The sequence below is a fragment of the Nothobranchius furzeri genome, chromosome 15, assembly GCF_043380555.1.
Source record: "Nothobranchius furzeri strain GRZ-AD chromosome 15, NfurGRZ-RIMD1, whole genome shotgun sequence".
Classification (NCBI taxonomy): Eukaryota; Metazoa; Chordata; class Actinopteri; order Cyprinodontiformes; family Nothobranchiidae; genus Nothobranchius; species Nothobranchius furzeri.
In genome coordinates this window covers 49,310,475-49,330,172 of record NC_091755.1, presented here as the reverse complement: position 1 = coordinate 49,330,172, position 19,698 = coordinate 49,310,475, and the positions used below count along the sequence as shown (strand labels likewise).

At 42.2% G+C, this 19,698-nt stretch overlaps 1 protein-coding gene across 2 annotated transcripts; it reads right to left on the bottom strand.

Annotated features, from left to right (window-relative positions):
* Positions 1 to 246: 246 nt before the first annotated feature.
* Positions 247 to 19,690, bottom strand: si:ch211-207e14.4 (interleukin-17 receptor D). 2 transcript variants are annotated; one of them, XM_015968622.3, is made up of 12 exons: positions 19,307 to 19,690; positions 14,736 to 14,820; positions 14,462 to 14,620; positions 12,687 to 12,805; positions 10,325 to 10,448; positions 10,128 to 10,166; positions 9,907 to 10,052; positions 8,069 to 8,143; positions 6,033 to 6,096; positions 3,305 to 3,457; positions 3,052 to 3,221; positions 247 to 2,976 (listed from the first exon to the last, which is right to left on the bottom strand). In XM_015968622.3, the coding sequence occupies exons 1-12, from the start codon at positions 19,688 to 19,690 to the stop codon at positions 2,416 to 2,418; spliced, it is 2,079 nt and encodes a 692-aa protein (XP_015824108.3). In that variant the 3' UTR covers positions 247 to 2,415. The 2 variants fall into 2 exon arrangements, with proteins under 2 accessions (XP_015824108.3, XP_070401074.1); XM_070544973.1 differs by lacking the exons at positions 9,907 to 10,052; positions 10,128 to 10,166; positions 10,325 to 10,448.
* Positions 19,691 to 19,698: the final 8 nt, after the last annotated feature.

Genomic DNA, 19,698 nt, shown 5'->3' with positions numbered 1-19,698 from the left:
AGGAGTGACAGGTTAGGGCTTCTTGTGTGCGGCTTTCCACAGCTTCCATTGTGCTCCTGAACCCATCTTTATTTGTTCTAACTTTATCACCATCAGCGAGTTACCAAAAAACTAATTTTATTGGAAACTTCTTTTGGCTGCCTCCATAACAACACCCAAAGAGAAACTCCAAAGTACTTTCTTCAGTCGTTTACAATAAGAGGCTCATATATCCACACATATCTCAAAACAGATTACACTTACAAAACCAGTTTATGCCATTTTATTTAGTGGATGCTTCCAAAGCAACTTAGAATTGTAGATAAAGCAATGTAGTTCCTTTACCTGACAGGCAAGCTTTTGGTCTGTGGGAGGAATCTGTAGAACCCAGAGAACATGCAAACTCCACATAGAAAAGCTCCGGCTAAGATTTGAACCTATGACCTTCTCGCTGTGAGACAACAGTGCTACCACCATGCACCCCAAACAGTTTATTAAGTTTTAACTGGGAAAACTTTGGCTTAATGTCATTATATCAAATTCAGTAAAATGCCATGTCTTTGTGGTTTATTCAGTAAAAGCACATTCAGAACCCTGGTTTACAATAATTAAAAATAAAGACTAAAAAAATACAGTCAGAGCAACAGGGGTCTCTTACTGGCCTCAAAACAACCAACTTTCAACATTTTTGAACGGAGATATTGTTTTGACCCTTTTCTCAGGATTTTGCCTTTATTCTGGAAGTATTTTCAAATTTGTTTGACTTTAATCCTTACATTTCTTCATTTTGCTAACTGTATAACATAACACTCATTCTCATTCATCCATATGGTTGTGGGAAGCTAATGTCCATCTGCATCCATCAACAGGCGATGGGTGGGGGGCTTTCCGGACAGGTCGACAGGTCCATCACACGGCTCAATTCAAATTCTTTTTTGATATAGAGGCAATTACCAACAAAATCCCATCAAAGCTTTAAAAAAGCAACAAGTTCCATTCATATAAAACAGGTCCAGATGATTTAATCAGATTCCATGTTTTATAAAATGACAATTAGTGAAAGGTTGTCCAAGAAGGAAACTAGCAGATCGCATCAAATCTTCATTTCAATACAATCTGCTATCCTGAGCAAGCACTGGGCGATGGTGGGGAGGAATGACCCCTTTTTAACAGGAATAGAACTATATGATAGGTACATTTACACAAACAAAGGTGAAATATAACATCATTTAGAGAAAACATTCTGAATGTATAACTTTAAAGACTAATACTGTAAATAAAGATGGCAGCGAATAGGTCATTCAGTGATGAGAGGATGAGTCATTCTGCCATTGTGTCCTTGGGCAAGAAACTTCATCCACCTAGCTGCATTCAAACCGACGTATACAGACGCTTTGATTAAAATCATCTTCCGTACACATAAACAGTTTTTAAGTATTTGAAAATGTAGCTGCTTTAATTACATGTACAAAAATATATTTGTGCTCTATTACTGGATGTATAAATCATGTTATAAAAGTCATAGTTTTTAGTTTTGTTCAGATAAACGTGTCTCCTGAACGGAGATGAGAACTACCGTAAGAAGTTTAGATGAAACTCAAAAGCCACAAAACCAAAACAAAAAGCTGCAACACAACCAGAAATCCTACGACTACAGCAATAACACAACGTTAGCTAAACAAAAGGGCATAAAAAGGAAGTAGTGGTTAGCTGGAACTGCTTAAAAGGAACGTATGCTAACACTTTAAATAGTCCATTAAACAACAGCGTTCAGGACCTACAACACCACTGAAGAACCGTAGTCCTGAACACCATTTTCTCCTGTTCACTTACTTTTCGAGTAGGGATGTGTATTGGTGAAATTATGGCAATACGATACGTATCACGATACAATACATCACGATATATTGCGATACATTCGGTCAGATGATATTGGCGATTTTTTTAGACTGAATATATTGTAGGAATATTCAATAAACAGTCCAAACTGATACGTTAAATGTTTAACATGAGGTATCGGAACCACAATAGAGGGATTTACATTTCAATGGTGAAAACAAAACCTACAGCACACCGCTGCCAACTAGCGGCCGGTGTTTGAATTGCACTAAAAGAAAAAAATACACAAATGTTTGCATGTAAACTCTTCCAAAAATTTGATACACGGCTTTTGATACAATATTGCAGGGGGAAAAAAATCACGATATATTGCCATATCGATATTTTCTTACTTCCCCAATTTTTGAGCATAATTGATTAATTTGCTTCTGTTTAAGTTCCAAGTTCTGGCTGACCACAGCTTCCATTTTATGCTGCTGTTTAGGTAATTTCCTTTTCATTTACTTTCATTTCTACTTCTGTTATAGATTTTGTCATAATGTTGTGGCTTATTTATTTCACTGACCCTTCTGGGCCACCATACTACATTATGTTGGTTTAAACATTCCATGGGTTAGGTCTTATTCCTTCCCGGTGTGCTGCCCGTTTTGCCTTCGTGGCCGTCCCAGCCTCACGTATGGCCCACTGCAGAGCAGCTCCTGATGGTACGGTTGAGAAGCCCTCCTCTGTGATGTGGTTTATCTTCAGGTAACTTCCTGGTCTGTGCAGGGCCACTCCATGAAGGTGGGAGAAGAGCAGCGGTAAGTCACTTGTCAGTCTGTAGCAAGATACCAGTCTCAGCTCTGTGGGGATGTCCGTTTCCTCACAGTACTCGAAAATGGCTGTCATGTATTTGGACAGGTCTTGCCCCCTGGCCTTGGCTCGGCCAACTTCTTCTCCAATAATATGAACGACTGCTTCGCAACTTTTAAAATTCAACCCTAAATCTGCTACTTCGTCACCTTCCTCATCCTTCGCTGACCCTGCAGGGTTGTGTCTTTGCCTGAGCCCCGGAGAACATATCACCAAGACAAAGTCACACTCTTGGATCTTCCGGCAGTGCCAGGACATGCTGCCCTCCTCAGACAGGCTAAGATTCTCCCAAAGGTCCAGGTGCACCTGAAAATGCACACAACAAATGTGTCATGCACACAGATTCAAAATAAGCCACGCAGTATCGTTAGTAAAAAGTACCTGAGTTGCCATGTGCTGCTGTACGAAGGTTCCCAAGTGCATGATGGCTTTAACATGGGCGGGACCGTCATATCTGCTGTAGCAAATCAGTAGACGTGGAGGAATCAGTGGGGTTTTGGGCAATGACACAACTTCCTCTTTGGTCCTGTTCTCATGTAGCATAAAAAGTTCTACGAAGAACAGAAACACAAAGTTAAACTAGTAGGTTGGTGACTTTAATTACTCACTGCAGTTTAGATAGCTGTTATTGCACCTGGTTTTAGGTGGAGTTTCTTCCTGTGCTCCTTGGTTTTCCAATAGACAATAGCAGCCAGTATGACACCAATGACGAGCACCACAGCCAGACACAGTGGTAGCGCCACAGACACGGCGGGGGTGTGAGGGGGAGCCTCTGAGGACATGGGAGCTGTAATGAGAAGGTAATACTAACATGTGTATCCAGATTTTGTGTGTGATGGGAATGACCTTTTACCAGTGTTTACCAGTGTTGGTCCATTGTGGTGACCATACTGAAATTGGGTTAACTCCATCAGCTACTTAGTATTAGATGAACATCCAATGATGGCGCTTCCCCTGTGATTTTCCTGTTTTTGACCCTTCCTGTCAACTGCATCAACTCTACTGGTCATGAACACCAAACACTTGTTAATCATTAAGTTTGCAAATTTAGATCAAAGCGAGCAACAAGCTGCGTGTCCGTCCTCCATACCTACTACATGCCTAACCGCTCTTGCTAACCTTGAACCAAACCAGTATGTTATCAACTGGCATTTTAATTCCGTTTCTAAATTTAGTTTATTCATATACCGCTGATTCACAACAAGAGTCATCTCAAGGCACTGTACAAAGAAAGCATTCCTACTTGCCTTTCTAATTATAGGCCAGTTTCTAAGCTAAAGCTTGGTTTATGTTTCTGCGTCAGCTCCACAGTCGAGAGACATGCACGGATTGACGGAGGCGTTTTGCCTTCGGACTTCTTCGAAGGGTTGCAAAGCAATTCCCCGCCAGGACAACAGAGGGCGTAGCGCTGTTCTGGGGTATCCTGTCATGTATCTGGTCCAAGATTGTGTTTATAGTGGGTGTTTATCAATGTCAAGGTGCCTGGCTTTGCGAGGCGATGTCTTGCGAGGCCAGGCACCTTGCTTACGAGGACACTGTCCTTCCTTGGTCAAAGAAAACGGTTAAATGGAACAGACTTGCTTCACGTGTCCGTGGCTTCCACGGCGGTCACGAGATGCCTTACCAACATTGGCCTGTATGGTAACGGAGCCCTCTCCCTGCCAATATCATGTCTGGTGGAGGAGTACAAATGTTCCAAGTCAAGGCTGGAAATGTCCCTCACAGATTCCTGAGATCCAGCCATCAGAGATGCTGCCCCAACCCTAGCAACGGGGAGGAAATGGAAGTCATCGGCAGCAGTTGCGGAGGCAAAGGCTGCTCTCAGACACCGGGACATAGTGGGACATGTACAGCATGGCAGATGGGGCCTTGGAATGGAAGCAGCAACACCCAAATGGCAAAAAGCAACTCCAACCAAACAACGGCACATGGTGGTGGAGGAGGTACGCCGCCAGGAGGAAGCAGCCAGATGTGCAAAGGCTGTCTCCCAAGCCCGGCAAGGCTGCTGGATGAAGTGGGAAAGCATGGAGAAGAGGAAAATCACCTGGAGCGAGATGTGGAGCATGGAGGCAAATAGACTAAGTTTTATCATCAAAGCCACATACGATGTCCTACCCACCCCAACCAATCTACACCTTTGGTATGGAGAAGATCCAACATGTCCCCTGTGTGCCGGCCCAGCAACCCTCAAACACATCTTGGTGGGTTGCAAGATCAGCCTAACTCAAGGGAGATACACCTGGCGCCACAACCAAGTACTAAAGTGATTGGCTGCCGGACCTGAGAACAAGAGGGTAACCATCAACGCTATGCCACCAAATGGCCAGACTGCCATCCCACAAAAAATCTTCATGCGGGAAGGGGAGAAACAGCGGACAGAGCCATCAATCACTGACTCTGGTCCATTGGATGCAGCACAAGACTGGGATTTGCGTGTAGACCTCAAACAGAGGCTCACCTTCCCACCCAAAATTGCTGCAACCAACCTGCGCCCAGACCTTGTCCTTTGGTCAAGGTCCTGCCGGCGTGTCTTCATTGTCGAGCTGACAGTCTCTTGGGAGGAAGCCGTTGACGAAGCATTAGAACGGAAGTGGCTGCGGTATGCAAGCCTAGCAGCTGAAGCGGGAGGGGGGGAGGGTTGGAACGTGAAGGTGTGGCCAGTGGAAATGGGATGCAGAGGTTTTGTAGCCAGTTCCATAATAACACTTTTGAAGGAAGTAGGAATCCGAGGCCAGGCCCAACGGAGGGCAATCAAAGAGCTTGCCACTGCAGCGGAACAGAGCAGTCAATGGCTGTGGCTGAAACGAAGGGATGCAATTTGGGCTGCCAAATGATGACGTGGTGCTTCCGAGTGACAAAAACCCAGGTCTGATCAACCAGGGGTGGGCCAACCCCGGCAGAGGGTGTATTGTGATAAGTGGCCGAAACACCTAATGAGCATTTGTCGGGGCACACAACTGCAGATGTGTCGCGCCGGTTTCACCACGAAATCTATGGCAAAGCTCACTCCACCAAGTTTTCATTCAATTGTTGTGCTGAAAGGAATCTTTAACAACTAGTCCTAGGAAAATTCTTGATTCTTAAATAAAAAATTTAAGTGAGCTACTACCCACTAGCCACCAAAGCTGCAACTACTAAGCAACTAACCAAAAATAGATAACTTCTTTGGATCTAAAAAAAAACATTTTAAATTATGGTTTATAGGTTGCACAGGAGTTGCTTCACACTAATTATTAAGAAGAACGTAGATTGCTGAAAGGTGCTTATTAAACAGCTCGAACTGACAATCACAGACTCGCCAACCAAAAAACTCGCCAAAAACACAGAGCTCCCCCCACCACCACCACCACACACACACATACCATTCAGATCTCCGATGTGAACTTTGAAGGTCTTCCTCACTGCGTCGATTTCGTTTGCCGCAATCTGTGAGAGAAGTAAAAATGTAGTCCAACAAAAACAAAATGGTGCTGATTGTACTTGCAACCCTGTTTTCTCTGATTATTGAAAGCACAGCTGGGAGTTGAATAGCATTACTGTTGCACCGGTGATTGATCCTTTTAGATTTCTCCCCATTTGTACTTTCTGTGTTTGACCCCAGTTAGATTGACATCTTGACCCCTTGTACATTCCCCCTGCCCTTGTGTGTTGTTTTAGTTGTACTGGACATATAAGTCTTTTAATTACTTCTTTCTGCTGTAAAGCATGTTAGGGCAAGACTGATTGCTCTAAAGTGTGATATAAATAAAATGGACATTGACATAGACACTCTTGGACGCCCCCAGGCGAGGCGTTGCAGTCATATCCTACCGACGGGAGGCCTCCAGGTCAACCCAGGACACCCTAGAGCAGGAGTATTAAATTTCGATCCTGGAGATCTGGTGTCCAGCAGGTTTTAGTGGTTTCTCTGATTCAACTCACTTGATTCACCTGTTCAACAGCTCATCAGGCTCTGCAGAAGCCTGTTAATCACCTGCTGACTGAAATCAGGCGAGTTAAAACTAAAACGTGCTGGATACCGGACCTCCAGGCCCAGAATTGAATCCCCTGCTATAGAGAGACTACATCTCCATGCTGGCCAGGGAACTCTTTCGGATCTCATGGTGGAGCTGGTTGATGTTTCTGGGGAAAAATCAGTTCGAGCTTCCTTTTTTCCCTCCTTCCTTGCTTGCTCCATAATGAGTTTTGGCACCACAGACGACAGTGGCAGAGGAGTTAAGCGTTCGCCCTGTGATAGGAAGGTTGCAGGTGCGATCCCTGCTCAGTCTGCTGCTTTCACTGTGTCCTTGGGCAAGACATTTAACCTAAAGGTGGAGGTCGGAGGTACCAGTGGCAACTGTGTTTGGCAGCCTGGCTTCTATCAGAGCGCCTCAGGGCAGCTGTGGATGTCTCATAGAACATCACCACCAGGGTGAGGATGGGTGGGTTAATGACTGATTGTATTGTAAAATACCTTGGGGGGTTCTAGGACTCTACATGGTGTATATCAAATACAGGCCATTTACTATTTACCACCAGTGTACTTTATAACTGTGACATTAGTTACCTATAGTAACCTGTAGCTTATTTCTAAGTTTTTAAAGCTCATTATATAATTTTTTAGTTATTTTATTACTGAATGGTCTTCACCAGGCTCTGTGCAATTCAGCCTGGTTGAGTAGACCCATAAAGCCAGCTGTGATGGTACTTCCCACCCCTCACATCCACCAGCGCTCGATCTTACAAGAAACAAATAAACATAATTGGGGTGTGTGTGTGTGTGTGTGTGTGTGTGTGTGTGTGTGTGTGTGTGTGTGTGTGTGTGTGTGTTTCTGCTCTGTCTTCTCGATCCCCAGTGAGTCGTGGTGGATGGCTGCTTATACTGAGCCAGGATTCTCTGGAGGTTTCTTCCTGTTAAAAGTGAGTTTTCCTCTCCACTGTCGCTAAATGCTTGCTTAGTATGAGGATTGCTGTAAAGTAATTTGCTGGGTTCCTTATATAGGAAACATTTTTTCTGATTGGCTTAATGAACTGACCTGTATTGGAATGTTTATTATGTGAAGTGCCTTGAGATGACTCTTGTCGTGATTTGGCGCTATATAAATAAACTTGAATTGAATTGAACTTGTAAACACCAGTAACGACCCCAAATAAACAAGAGTTGTTGAATTCTTCTTACAGGGTGATTCAAGGTTTATTTGGCCTCCGTGTGCATGAAACCGCGTGATTTCTACTCATCTACCAGCTGGCTGCAAGATGGTTTCAGGCTTCACCACAAACACATCAGCAACAAGAGTAAGTCCGTTTAAAGGACAGGACGGACAAATGTAAACAAGTATTTAAAAGGCAACAAAGAGCTCTATATTCCAGGAATACCCTTTTTTCTTTTGTTTGTTAGAAACGGTTCTAGTTACCTTACCTCACAGGTGTAGTTGGTTCCTTCTTCAAGGCCACTCAGCTGGTAGCTGTGGAAAGTTTGGTTTTTGGAGGAATTCTGAAGAAAATCACACAAGTTAAAACATTTACTATGTTAAATGCATCGTTTTAGGGCCTAAATAGTTGCTTTGTTTGGAGGATTCAGTCTGCTCTTATTCTATTTAAAATTAGATTTGTGAACCAAGAAAAAAAATACAACACCCAGTTTCCTGATTCTGGAAACGGAAAAGTGTTTTTTATCAGTTGTGTTCTTGTAACTTATATTCTTTCATTTTCAAAGTTCCATCGTTTTTATTGTGTTTTGGAGGCCAAACTGTAAACAGAAGGGTTGGAATTAAGGTTAAAATAAAGTGACACGAGCGGTTCTTCACAATAGAAGCCTAAGTCACGCCTACTGACATCAGGTCTAGGGGTTCCTTACTGCCGAAACATGAACGGGAGTCTATGAGCTGATAACAGTTACTGTCTGATGTGTGCCATGGATTTCACACGCGATGTCCGTGAGTGTTAGAAAGCGCTAATATTAGACAGGCGGCAAAAGTTACTTTAGGTTTGTGCGAAAAGATGAAGAGGACTACAAATTTTCATCTCACCAAATTGACACCATCAGACCAGACACGGAGAAGAAAAATGGCCGAGTTCCAGGATGACAGAAGGAGAATTAAACGTGGAGAGAACCCCTATAAATCTGTCCTCGTGGTAAGTGACAGCTACGCTCGGGGAGAAGGGCTCTGTTGTGACGCGTCTAATATGTGGTCGTGGTCATAATGAGTTTCTTCAAGCTAATAAATCTCAAATTACATGACAGACATTGAAACACACATTTAATTATAATTTAAACTAAAGTGCAACATATGAGCGAATCAGGGCGTAGGGCAAAGCGACCCCTGAGCTGACCGGAAGGGGAGGAGACTTAGGCTCATCGTTAACCAATGGGGTTAGACATCTGCTTGCGTACAGATGTCAATCAGAGCGTGAGCGAGCGTTTGAGGATGTACCTAGACAGATACAGTTTATGACATGTATGCATGAATAAACAGCACGCCGTACGTGAATAATTATTGTAAAGCAATGTATTTAAGTTATTTTGCATGGCTAGAGGTGCACATTCATGGAGTAGAGGCGTTTCTTTCGGCCATAAATACAGAAGTGGTGAGAACAGCTTCTAAAGCAAGTCACCCCCAAATCTACTTTTTTTTCTGATAAACTATATAAATGCGTGTCTAATCGTTCTGCAGACACGTGTAGTCAATAGTTTTGCACTTTAGTGCATTTTAGTTAAAATTTAAATTTTCTGCCTAAAACTGTCAGTGTTGTGCCGTTGTCAGGTAAAAACTCTGCACTGCACTTGAATTTGAATCTGCCATCGCTATTGGCTAAGAGGTAGAAAGTTAGCTGGTACCATATGATGTCACAATGTTGTTGTGAGCCTCTGTGTGTGTCTATTTGCTAGCGGCTCCGCCCTCTCAGTCTGCTAGGCAACAGCATTTGTTGCATTTTTCAAACAGGAAGTGGGAGTGGAGTAATACTTTGGTAGGGGGTGACTTGCTCTTTAAGGTGTGATACATTTGGTGCCATCAGATAAAAAAAAAACCTCGTTGTTTTAGCAGCATTAACATTTTCATTCATCAAAAATTTAAAGGCATTCCTCACCAGTAGGGGGAACAGGAATGACTCATAATTCAGACACAGTTACACATGAACGACTTTGCAGTTTGGCACCATTTTTACCTCATTTTTCTGCCTCAAGGTGGAAAACAAACTAGCTCAAACCGGAAATATGTGCACAAAAAGCCTGTGACGTTTTATAAATCAACTCACGGGTGTGATATCTGTGTATTTCTTCATGCCGTTTGCGTAACACAAACAGAAGTAACTTCTGATGCCAAGGTTTGGCGGGGCCAAATTAAAAGTCACGGTGATGATGGGACCATCTTGCTGGACCTCGATGTGCTTCGGGTACCAGTCTGCAACCAAATCACGAAAAACGCTCAATCCTCAGAAGATTCACAGCACCAAGCTGAATGAACAGTTTAGCTCACCGTGTTTGCAGCGCTCAAGACCATTTTTCTCTGCACAAGCTGAAACATCAGAATGCACATGTCACTATTGTGTAAGTGCCATTTCAAGAAAAAAGGACAAAACGCTCAGTGCTGGGGTGCAAAAGGAGGGATTTTGTTGTTAAATGTTACAATAAAGGCTCATAAAGAGAAGAAAAGGGGCTCTTTCGGGGTCTTACTGCGGGTGGAAAAGTGCTCGCTGTGGTAGAACTTCTCCCACTTCTCAGGAACTGGCAGAGCCATGACAGTCACGGCATACTGGGAGCCCAGGGAGAGTCCGGTGAACGGGTCTGACTTATACACCTACAACGAATGCAAGAATGACGTGGAACTCTGAGGATTTATTTTGAATAGAAATCGTGCTGCAGAAATTTTTATTACTTTCTCATGTGCACAAATATAAAAAAATGGAATAAACAACATTCTTCTAACAGTTAATCAGAACCTGGCTCTTATTTTGTTAAATCTTGGCTGATTTACTTTGAGTTTGTTTATCAAACATCTCACAAAGCTTACATCGGTTTAGAGTGTTTCTTAGCACAGGAAGCTGTGCTGAAATGTTCTTCATAATTGGGCTCAAGTGAATAAATAAAGCACTGAATTACAAACAAAAACCACATTTTAAAAGCAGCTTAGCCAGGAAATGATTGCCAGATTTGTAAAAAGAGGCACAGAGTTGAACTTTCCTTTAACTGAAAACCGCTATACAATAAATTTACGGCACAACTAGGAGTTTTTCCTGGTTTCAGTGAACCGCTTATCCTTTAATTTCACACATGTTGCCCTTTTGTTGTCTCCCGACAGACTAAGTTTATGTTCAGGTCAGGGAATGTTTAAGAAACGAAGCTTTTTCCGTTTCAAGCGATAAATTCTGATATTTTTAAACAGTTTTTGATCCTTTTGTCGTAAAATCCACATTTTGTTTATTTCCTAACTCATTTTTAACCCTTTCGTTTGCACATGTTCTCCCTGTGTTTAAGTAAAGCAACACTAAATAGTTCTTCTAACTTGAGTTAGTTTCATATGTGACATCACTCTGCAGCCCTCTGCTGAACAGAAACAGCACTTGACCGTTTTGTGGAGAGGGTAGGTGTCCTAGGGGGTGCTCTTTACTTGCTTTACAGCTGTTAGCTATTTACGCGCCGGTAGCTAATAAAAGGCTAGCAGTTAGCTTTTTCAGTTCACCAACCGTCAATAAAAAAAACACAAAAAGAAGAAAAAACAAGTCTGTTGCAATCGTGAAGGAGCCTGGAAGTAAAGATAGTTCTTTTTGGAAGGCACACCATGTCACCACGGTGTGACTTATCAACGTGCCGTGGAGGCATGGTGATGCGGGAATTTTGAGGCGTTTGTGCCGCCACGCTTGGTACTATTATTGGTGCAACGCCGGACTTGTGAATGCCTATTACGCCTTGGTGCGGAGGGAGGTGTCATGATCACGTGTCAAGCTCTGACAGGAAACTATATTGAAAGTGAAAGTAAACACAGAAGGTAAGCTGAGATGGTAAACTGGAGCGATGCAGAGCTCCAGGAGGTTCTTCCCCATTAGAGCTGGAGGACAGACACCTTTAGGAGCGGCTTGAGACAAAAACTTAATGAGCGTGGCTTTGATTGCAATAAAAAGCAAGTTATGTCCAAGTTTAACCAACGTCTGTGACAGCACAGAAACCGCCCCCATACCCCCTTTTTACCACCATCGTGTCATCTTTAAAAAATAAAAAACAGTGACATGATTGCACCACATTGCCGCCATGGTCTGACCACTTTTTAGACTCCCTGATGCCGGCACATTTGCAGCATTGTTTTTTAAAAGAAGCTAGCAATAGTAACGTCTTTAAGAGACAAAGCAAAAAGCTTATAACCAAAGCGATCATCGGCACAGCCTATACTAGTTTAAGGGAGCTAAATGATGCTACTAAATCACAGACTGATGGTGACCTGGCTTTGTTGTTGGACTTGTAATTAATATTATTTTTTTGTCCAACATGGACACTCCTGGTTTATTTTGGTATTAGTTGGCTCATGTCAGTGTTAGCTAGATGTTAGCGCTAGCTACAGCAGGCTGCAGCAGGGTTGTTTACAACAGTTGTAATTCCACTTTCAACCAGTAGGGCGGAGGAGCAGGAAACTGCTCTGTGTTACTTTAACCAAATGCCAACGAATAACGGCAAAGTTTTTGCCTAGCTGTGTAGTTTTAGTGAATTTCTCTCATGATCCAATGGACATATTTTAATCAAACCTTCAGAAACAAATGAACTTCTACTGATTAACTTTTTGGATTCAAACCATTTAAATATGGCTGCCACTGTGAACTGATCTTAGAAAACACACAAAAAAAAGTCTTGATTTGACCAGTTTTGTGGTGGTTTTGAGTCAGTCACAACACAAACTCTGAATGCTAATAGATGGTCGTCTTCAAATAACTCATTATATATATATATATATATATATATATATATATATATATATATATATTCTCTCTCTTTTTGAACCAACAAGCAACAGGGAAACAGAAGCGTGTGCAGACGCTTGCTTTCCTACCGTTTGAGCTCCTGAGGCTGATAAGGAGACATTACGGTGGAAAAGCAACAGCTGGCAGGAAACGCCGAACCCTCCCAAAGCCTGGAGAGAAACTTGAAAACCTCTCAAGAATGAGATTCCTGCGGCAAAGACAAAGGTGTGAGTTTACAGGTTTATTGAGATTTTAATTGCACTCATACCCGTCAGAGCAAACGCTCCACCAAAGCTCAAAATGTTGGGTTGCATATTTAACTGAACACTGAGCAAATAAGCTCTTTTGAATTTGGTGACAGATACTTTTAATTCTACTTGATGAGCCTTGAAATGAAGTTTGGCAGCTGCTGGTGAATTTAAAAATATTTTTTTTACTTATTCTTGCTTGAGCTTCAACTGCTCAGTGGTACAGAGCAAAATGTTTTCAGGTGGTTTACAAGAGCGGTTGGTTCAGATTTTTAGAAACGGGGTGCTTTAAACAGGTCTCTGAACAGCCTCTGCTGGGGAAAATGGAGATCATTTCCGACATGATTGACAAGCTAACGGCTAGTTTAAGAGCGGGAAAGTTTCAATTAGGGCATGTTAGATTAGTTTTAATAAAAAATAAATTTCTAAACAGCCTGTCCAAATGTTTTTTTATAAATCTTTAACACCTGTTTCACATCAGATGACAGGCACCTGACTGCAGACCTCCACTGCCAGGCTGCTTCCAGTGGAGGCTCCACTGTCAGGACGGGAAATGCACGGGATACATTACAAAATAAAACGGCAAACATACTTACGCTTGTAATTGATAGGTTTCAATATAAAATATTACGTAAAATCTATCAGTTATTTCTCTATAGTTCATATGTTGCTGTCATTTAACATAGTTACGGTTGTAATTTTTCTAAATGAATTAACAAATGGCCGGGGTAGGTTTCAACATAAAACGCTAACATACGCTAACATACTTCCGGTCGTCTTATTTCTAAATAAAATCCCGAATGCTGTTTCCGTTGAATCGCTCTCCTCACAAACGCATTCGTTTTTTTAATATTACGTAAAATCTATCAATTATGTCTCTATAGTTCACATATAGTTGTCATTTATTTAGTAAACCTTAGTTTTGTTTGTCATTTTTGTTGTGTGTTTTCCTTTACTGTTGCACAACGTGGTCATTATGATATATTCTGTCATAATCTAAGACGTAATATTAACAAATAAATGCGTTTGTGAGGAGAGCGATTCAACTGAAACAGCATTCGGGATTTTATTTAGAAATATGACGACCGGAAGTACGTTAGCGTATGTTAGCGTTTTATCTTGAAACCTACCCCGGCCATTCGTTAATTCATTTAGAAAAATTACAACCGTAAGTATGTTAAATGACAACTACATATCATTTATTTATCATTTAATTAAAAAAAAACAGCCACTTTGAGATTTATACCCCATTGTCTATTTTTTTTAACTATTCAGAAGAGCCCGTCCTTGCAGTCAAAAAAGTAACTAAGTAACTTTTACTCTGACTACATTTGAAATAAGCTACATTTTGAGGCAGGTAATTTTACTTGTAATTGAGTAAAATTTCATGAAAGTAATTATACTTGTACTTAAGTACAACATTTTAGTACTCTTTCCACCTCTGCCCACTAGAATAGAAAAAATGCAAAAACTATATTTAATTTTTATTATATTTGATTTTTAAATGCATTATTTCAAACATTAGGAGTCGGGGTTCGATGACAGAAACGGGAATTCTAACAAAAGGCAAAAAAAGAAGCCATATTTAAACTACAGGAGGCTAAAAGTCAACAAACCGTAGCGACTGGGCTTCCAGTAGATGACGATGGTGTCAGAGTTGGGGTTTGGATCATGCACAAACTCAACTTTTACGTCAGTTGGTGCGTGAACGTAATGCTGACAGATTTGGGGGTCTTCAGCTCCGAGGAGCTGAAAGCATGGCCATGGAATACAACCTGTTCAGGAAGTGAAAAGAAGCGCTTGTTAGGATGTTCATCAGTTTCCTTCTGTGTTTTAGTGTGGCTGGTTAGTGAGGTCGGTCGCCCAGAGGGCAGCCTGGCTCCAGCTTACCTCCAAACGCTTGGATGGAGTTAAAACCCAGAGCCTTATTGATGTCGTCTTTGGTTACTCTGCAGTATTCACACGCAGGTCCTCCCTGTGGACGACATTCAGGAGTCAGAAGTCAAGCTTCCTTCCTGCAGAGATCTCTTCAGATGTTTCATGGGAATGTACGAGTAAGAACACATGCGTGTAATTTCATACAGCGGCGAGGATGAAGGACAACCACAGTCAGTATCTTAATCAAAAGCATAACAAGTTAACGTAAAATCCAACATGTTCGATCAATTTGCCTCTTATGTTTTTTTTCACTGTTGGCTTAAAACGAAAAGCTTGATGATTAGCAGGACATGTTGCCTGCTTCCTGTCATGATGTTTGGAGTTAAAATATGGGAAATGATGGAGTTTAGGTCAAAAGTCAACAAAAAAAAATATGAGCCAAGGCAGCAGGGTTCAGTGCTGAGAACAACGGAGCTGCTAAAATATGAAATCATAGCTCATTATTAGTAAAACAGACTAAGTTATGGCTATTTTTCTGAGTAGGTTAACTGTGTTGTCCGTAATGAATTCGGATAATTACTTTTTACTTTTTTATTGGGAATTTTAAAATTGAACAGAATGTAGGTTTAGTTTTTAGCTTGAACCATCAGCACCAACACACACTGACCGGGTTGAGACCAGCAGGACTGAAGTACTTCTGCACGACAAATCCTATTAAAAGTATTGCTGTCAGAAAACTGATACGATCGAAGAGATTAGCTCCAAATATTCCCCAGATGTGGCTGGATGACCCACCTTAAGTCAAAATAAACACTCAACAGACTTTCATTTGGTTTGGTTCTTCCAAGCTCGAGCCCTCTACCCAAGGCCTGGGATCTGTTTTAGCCACTCCTCCAGTCTGGGGGCTACTACATCGAGTGCCCTAATGACCACGGGCACCATCAATGTCTTCCCGCTCCAGGTTCTCTCAACTTCTTCTTTGAGGCACTGGTACTTCACATTGAAGAAGCTAATCAAAACAATACCACAGCTAATGTGTGCCGCAATCAAAGCTAAAGGCGGTACAACGGAAGCATCCAAAAGGAGCATGAGGATTAGCTCCTTCATCAGAAACCTGCCACGTGTCTACTGCCCCCTGGTGGAGGATCTACAATGTTATATAATCGCATAATAATTAAAAATTCTGATTATTGTAGAATGGTAAATTGTCTGTATTTGCATAGCGCCTTCTGAGGCTTCTACATCTCCCCAAAGTGCTTCACAACCATTCACACGCTGGAGTGGATGAGCTATGATGTAGCTCAGCTGCCTTGGGGCGCGCTGACAGAGGTGAGGCGCCACCGGTCCCTCCGACCACCACCAGCAGGCAAGGCGGGTCAAGTGTCTCGCCCAAGGACACAACAGCAGCTTTCTCTGGTCGAAACCGTGATCGAACCTGCAACCTTCTGATTACTGGACAACCCACTCTACCTCCTGAGCTGCTGCTGCTCGTAATCTTTAACATTAGACCAGAAATGGTTGTTTTATTATTTTTTTCTTCATACATTAAGGGGCTGTTTTTCTTACATCAGAACTACGAACAAGTTTTTGATTATTTATTTCCCTCCAAGCCAGGGGCGTGTCCAGGGAGTGGCCTGGGGTAGCACATGCCACCCTTGGAATCTGACTGGCCACCCCCAGGTGTCACCATACTGAATTCCCTTTAAATAGGCTTTTCATTGTCCACAAAAGGCTTGAGGTAAAACAAAAAAGCATAACCACTGGTGCCACAAATGCACAAAGTAGTGCCTCACCTGGGCCACCCCATTTTAAAAGATCTGGACACGCCACTGGTCCAAGCTGTCACAAGTCCTTGTAATCCGTTAAACAGTTCAAGCTTAAAGACAAGTTGCAGCTTTTTGGATGGTTTGTAAAACAAGTAGAGGAAATGTAAGTGAAGCAGGCACGTCCAGGGCCCGAAATGCTTTTCTGGAACGATGAACTTTGTCTCTCCAGTGAACACTGGATGTTAGGGATGTGAATCTCAGAGCAACTCACAATTTGATTCGATTCCGATTCTCGATTTAAATCGATTCACGATCAATATTAACAAAGAGTGTCAATTCCAGGGTTAACTGCTTTGTTGTACAAGTTAGTTTAAGGGGCATTATGGAAGTTTGACCGCTAAAACATGTATAGAAATAATAAATGTCTTCTTCATACATTCTCCTGCAATGCCCTGGTCCTGTAGAATGAGCCCTGGCATTTTTACTGTGATTGCCTATTTTTCTGTAAAATCGCAGAAAAAGAGAGCTGCTCGGGTCGAGCAGGCTGCTTCATGCGCGTTCACGCTCAGGCATCGCCCTCCGAATCGTTCTTTGAACGTTGTTTCATCTGTCATCAAGGATATAAATATTACAGATGTGGTAGACACCACTGGCAATTTAACTCGCATAGTAAAGTTTTGGGCTTTCGTGCAGAAGACCCGGGTTCGATTCTCTACGTGAACATGGTTGTTTCGGAATTGCGACTTTACAATAATTAATTTTTTACAGTTAGATGCCCAAATTTTTATTTGAGACTCGCCGAACGGCACTGAATTCACAGATAAAAAAGATGTGGGTTCAACTTTCATTTTGGAACAATTTTTCAAGCAAGGGAAGGGAATGATCTGAGCATGCAGGAGGACTGACCCATCTTAAATCTTTGTCGGCTGTGCTGAAGAGAAAGGTACAGAACCAAATTATTTAATTAGCTGCATGTTCTCCTGTCCTCTGGGCCACACACACACACACACACACACACACACACACACACACACACACGGGACTGTCAGCTCTCAGAGCTCTGCTTCCCAGAGCTTCGTCTCAGCTGTTATTTTCGTTAAGGAGTGTGCACGTACAGCATGCGCGCCTCGTGCACGAGCCTCCTATTGAAGCTGCCGTTACGCTTTTGGTCAGAGGGGGCTATCGCGAGCATAAAAATTCAAAACTCCCTAAAGTCCCTTTAACGCTATGGGAAATTTTTTATTTTACTTTAAACTGGTCATGCTAAAAAAAAAAGCTAATTTACAAGGTTAAAGTGATTCTAAAACTGTAAACAGAAGCAATCTTTTGACCAAAAGGCAACATTTATTTTTGCTTACCTCGTAAAATATAACACATCTTTAGTTACCCAACAGTAGCTTTGAAAGTAATACGGTCAAATACTTTTCAAGTTTCTGTGGAAACAAGTTTAACATTTGAGTCCTCAACATGTTTAAAAAAAGTGCCTCAGATTTCTTACAAAGGAAAATGTGTTCTCTCAATTATCAGTAACTTCAAATAAACACATGAGTAATCCTGAGTACTCACTTATCAACTTAGAACATAAATATGAGAATATCTCAAATTTCTGAGTATGGAAAAAATTACATTCAAGAGCCCTCTTATCAGCAGATTCAAAAATAAAACATCCCACAAAACGGAGTACTAACTCTCCTAGCAAAGATCAAGAAAACATACAAAAGTGCACCTCAAACCTGTAACATGCCAAACATTTGAGTTCCTGGAATCGATTCGGAACCTTTGTGAATCAAGTCTGAATCTTAATAAACAAGAATCCCGATTCAGACTTGAATCGATTTTTTTCAGCACCTCTACTGGATGTAGCTCAACACGCTGACATTGTGTTCCGATTTTAGGACAAATGAGGAAAAAAAATACCGTCAAATAATTTTAGTATCAAAACAATAAATAAATGACCAAATCATTTTGTTTTTACGTGATGATTTTGGCCCTCGTGATCTAAACCAACATGAATCAAAAGAAAAATGTTTACAGATGAATTATTTCAACTCTTTGAACATATTGGACCCATATTGTCTAATAAGGTCACATTTGCCCATTTTCAATCCCTATTTCACCTTAGCTCCTAAAGTCTCGTGTTGTTCTTTACGCGGTTTACTGAACCAACAGGTGGAGGTAGGAATTAAGAACACCGCTTGCCTCAGGCATCGGCACTTAACAATCTTCTTGCCTGCACGCAAGCTGACGAGTGACTGGCGTTCAGAAACAATGACCCAGATGGCTCTCCAATCAGAAACGCTGTGGGAATGAAGCCTTCATGTCACCGCTGAGTTACTCCCAATAGCGCTGGTATTCGGTGTTGAAATGCTTCTTTACAGATGGCTGTTCCTGAGAAATGACGTGAATCTGAGAGGTTTTAGATGCACAAACACTTGTGTCTGTAAATGGAAATATTTTTAGTAATTATAAGACCACTGAGATCAGATATTAGCTTGCAGAATAAAAATACATGTTTATGGAGCTTCAACAGTACACAGACGTGTCAAATGTCTGAAAATCGTTCCTAAAGCTGGAATCTTCCAAGGTTTTATGGACCTTCAGCTCAGCTAAGCACGGTGTCCTTTCCTCTGTAACACGGGCCGCTTAAACTTGTGTAGTTTTGAGTAACGAGTGTTTCGTTCTGCTTCGCTTTGGTTTACTTCCCACCTGTGGGTTTAGGTAGCATAAGAATTCCTCCATCCCTGCTGGGAGACATGAAGCAATCCCAGTTTTCCCATGCATGCATGTAAAGTCTCGTCTCCACACACGAGGTCGTACCTGACTGATGCATTCCAGACTGCAGTCCTGAGGGGCGACGGCAGTGGGTGAGCCTTCAGCCAGGAGAGGCTGAGCGACAGCCCAAAGCTGGCACCACAGCAGCGCTGCCCGCCACATGCTGCAGTGGCAGGCGTGGAGTCCCTGCGAGAAAACCCACAGTCTGCGTGAAAGCTGGCATCTGAAGGTTTGTAGTGGTGCGTGAAAGCAGGAAAACCTGGTGGGAGGGATGAGGGGAGTGGTGACGATGCAGGCGGAGGCGCAGCCAGTCGGCTCCCTCAGACGGATGAGCTGGTTCTGCAGGAGCAGGAACATGTGGAGGGTGTACACCTCAAAAGTATTTAAACGTTTGGAGGAAAATGAAAGCGACAGGGAACAAGTTTGCATTTATGTAA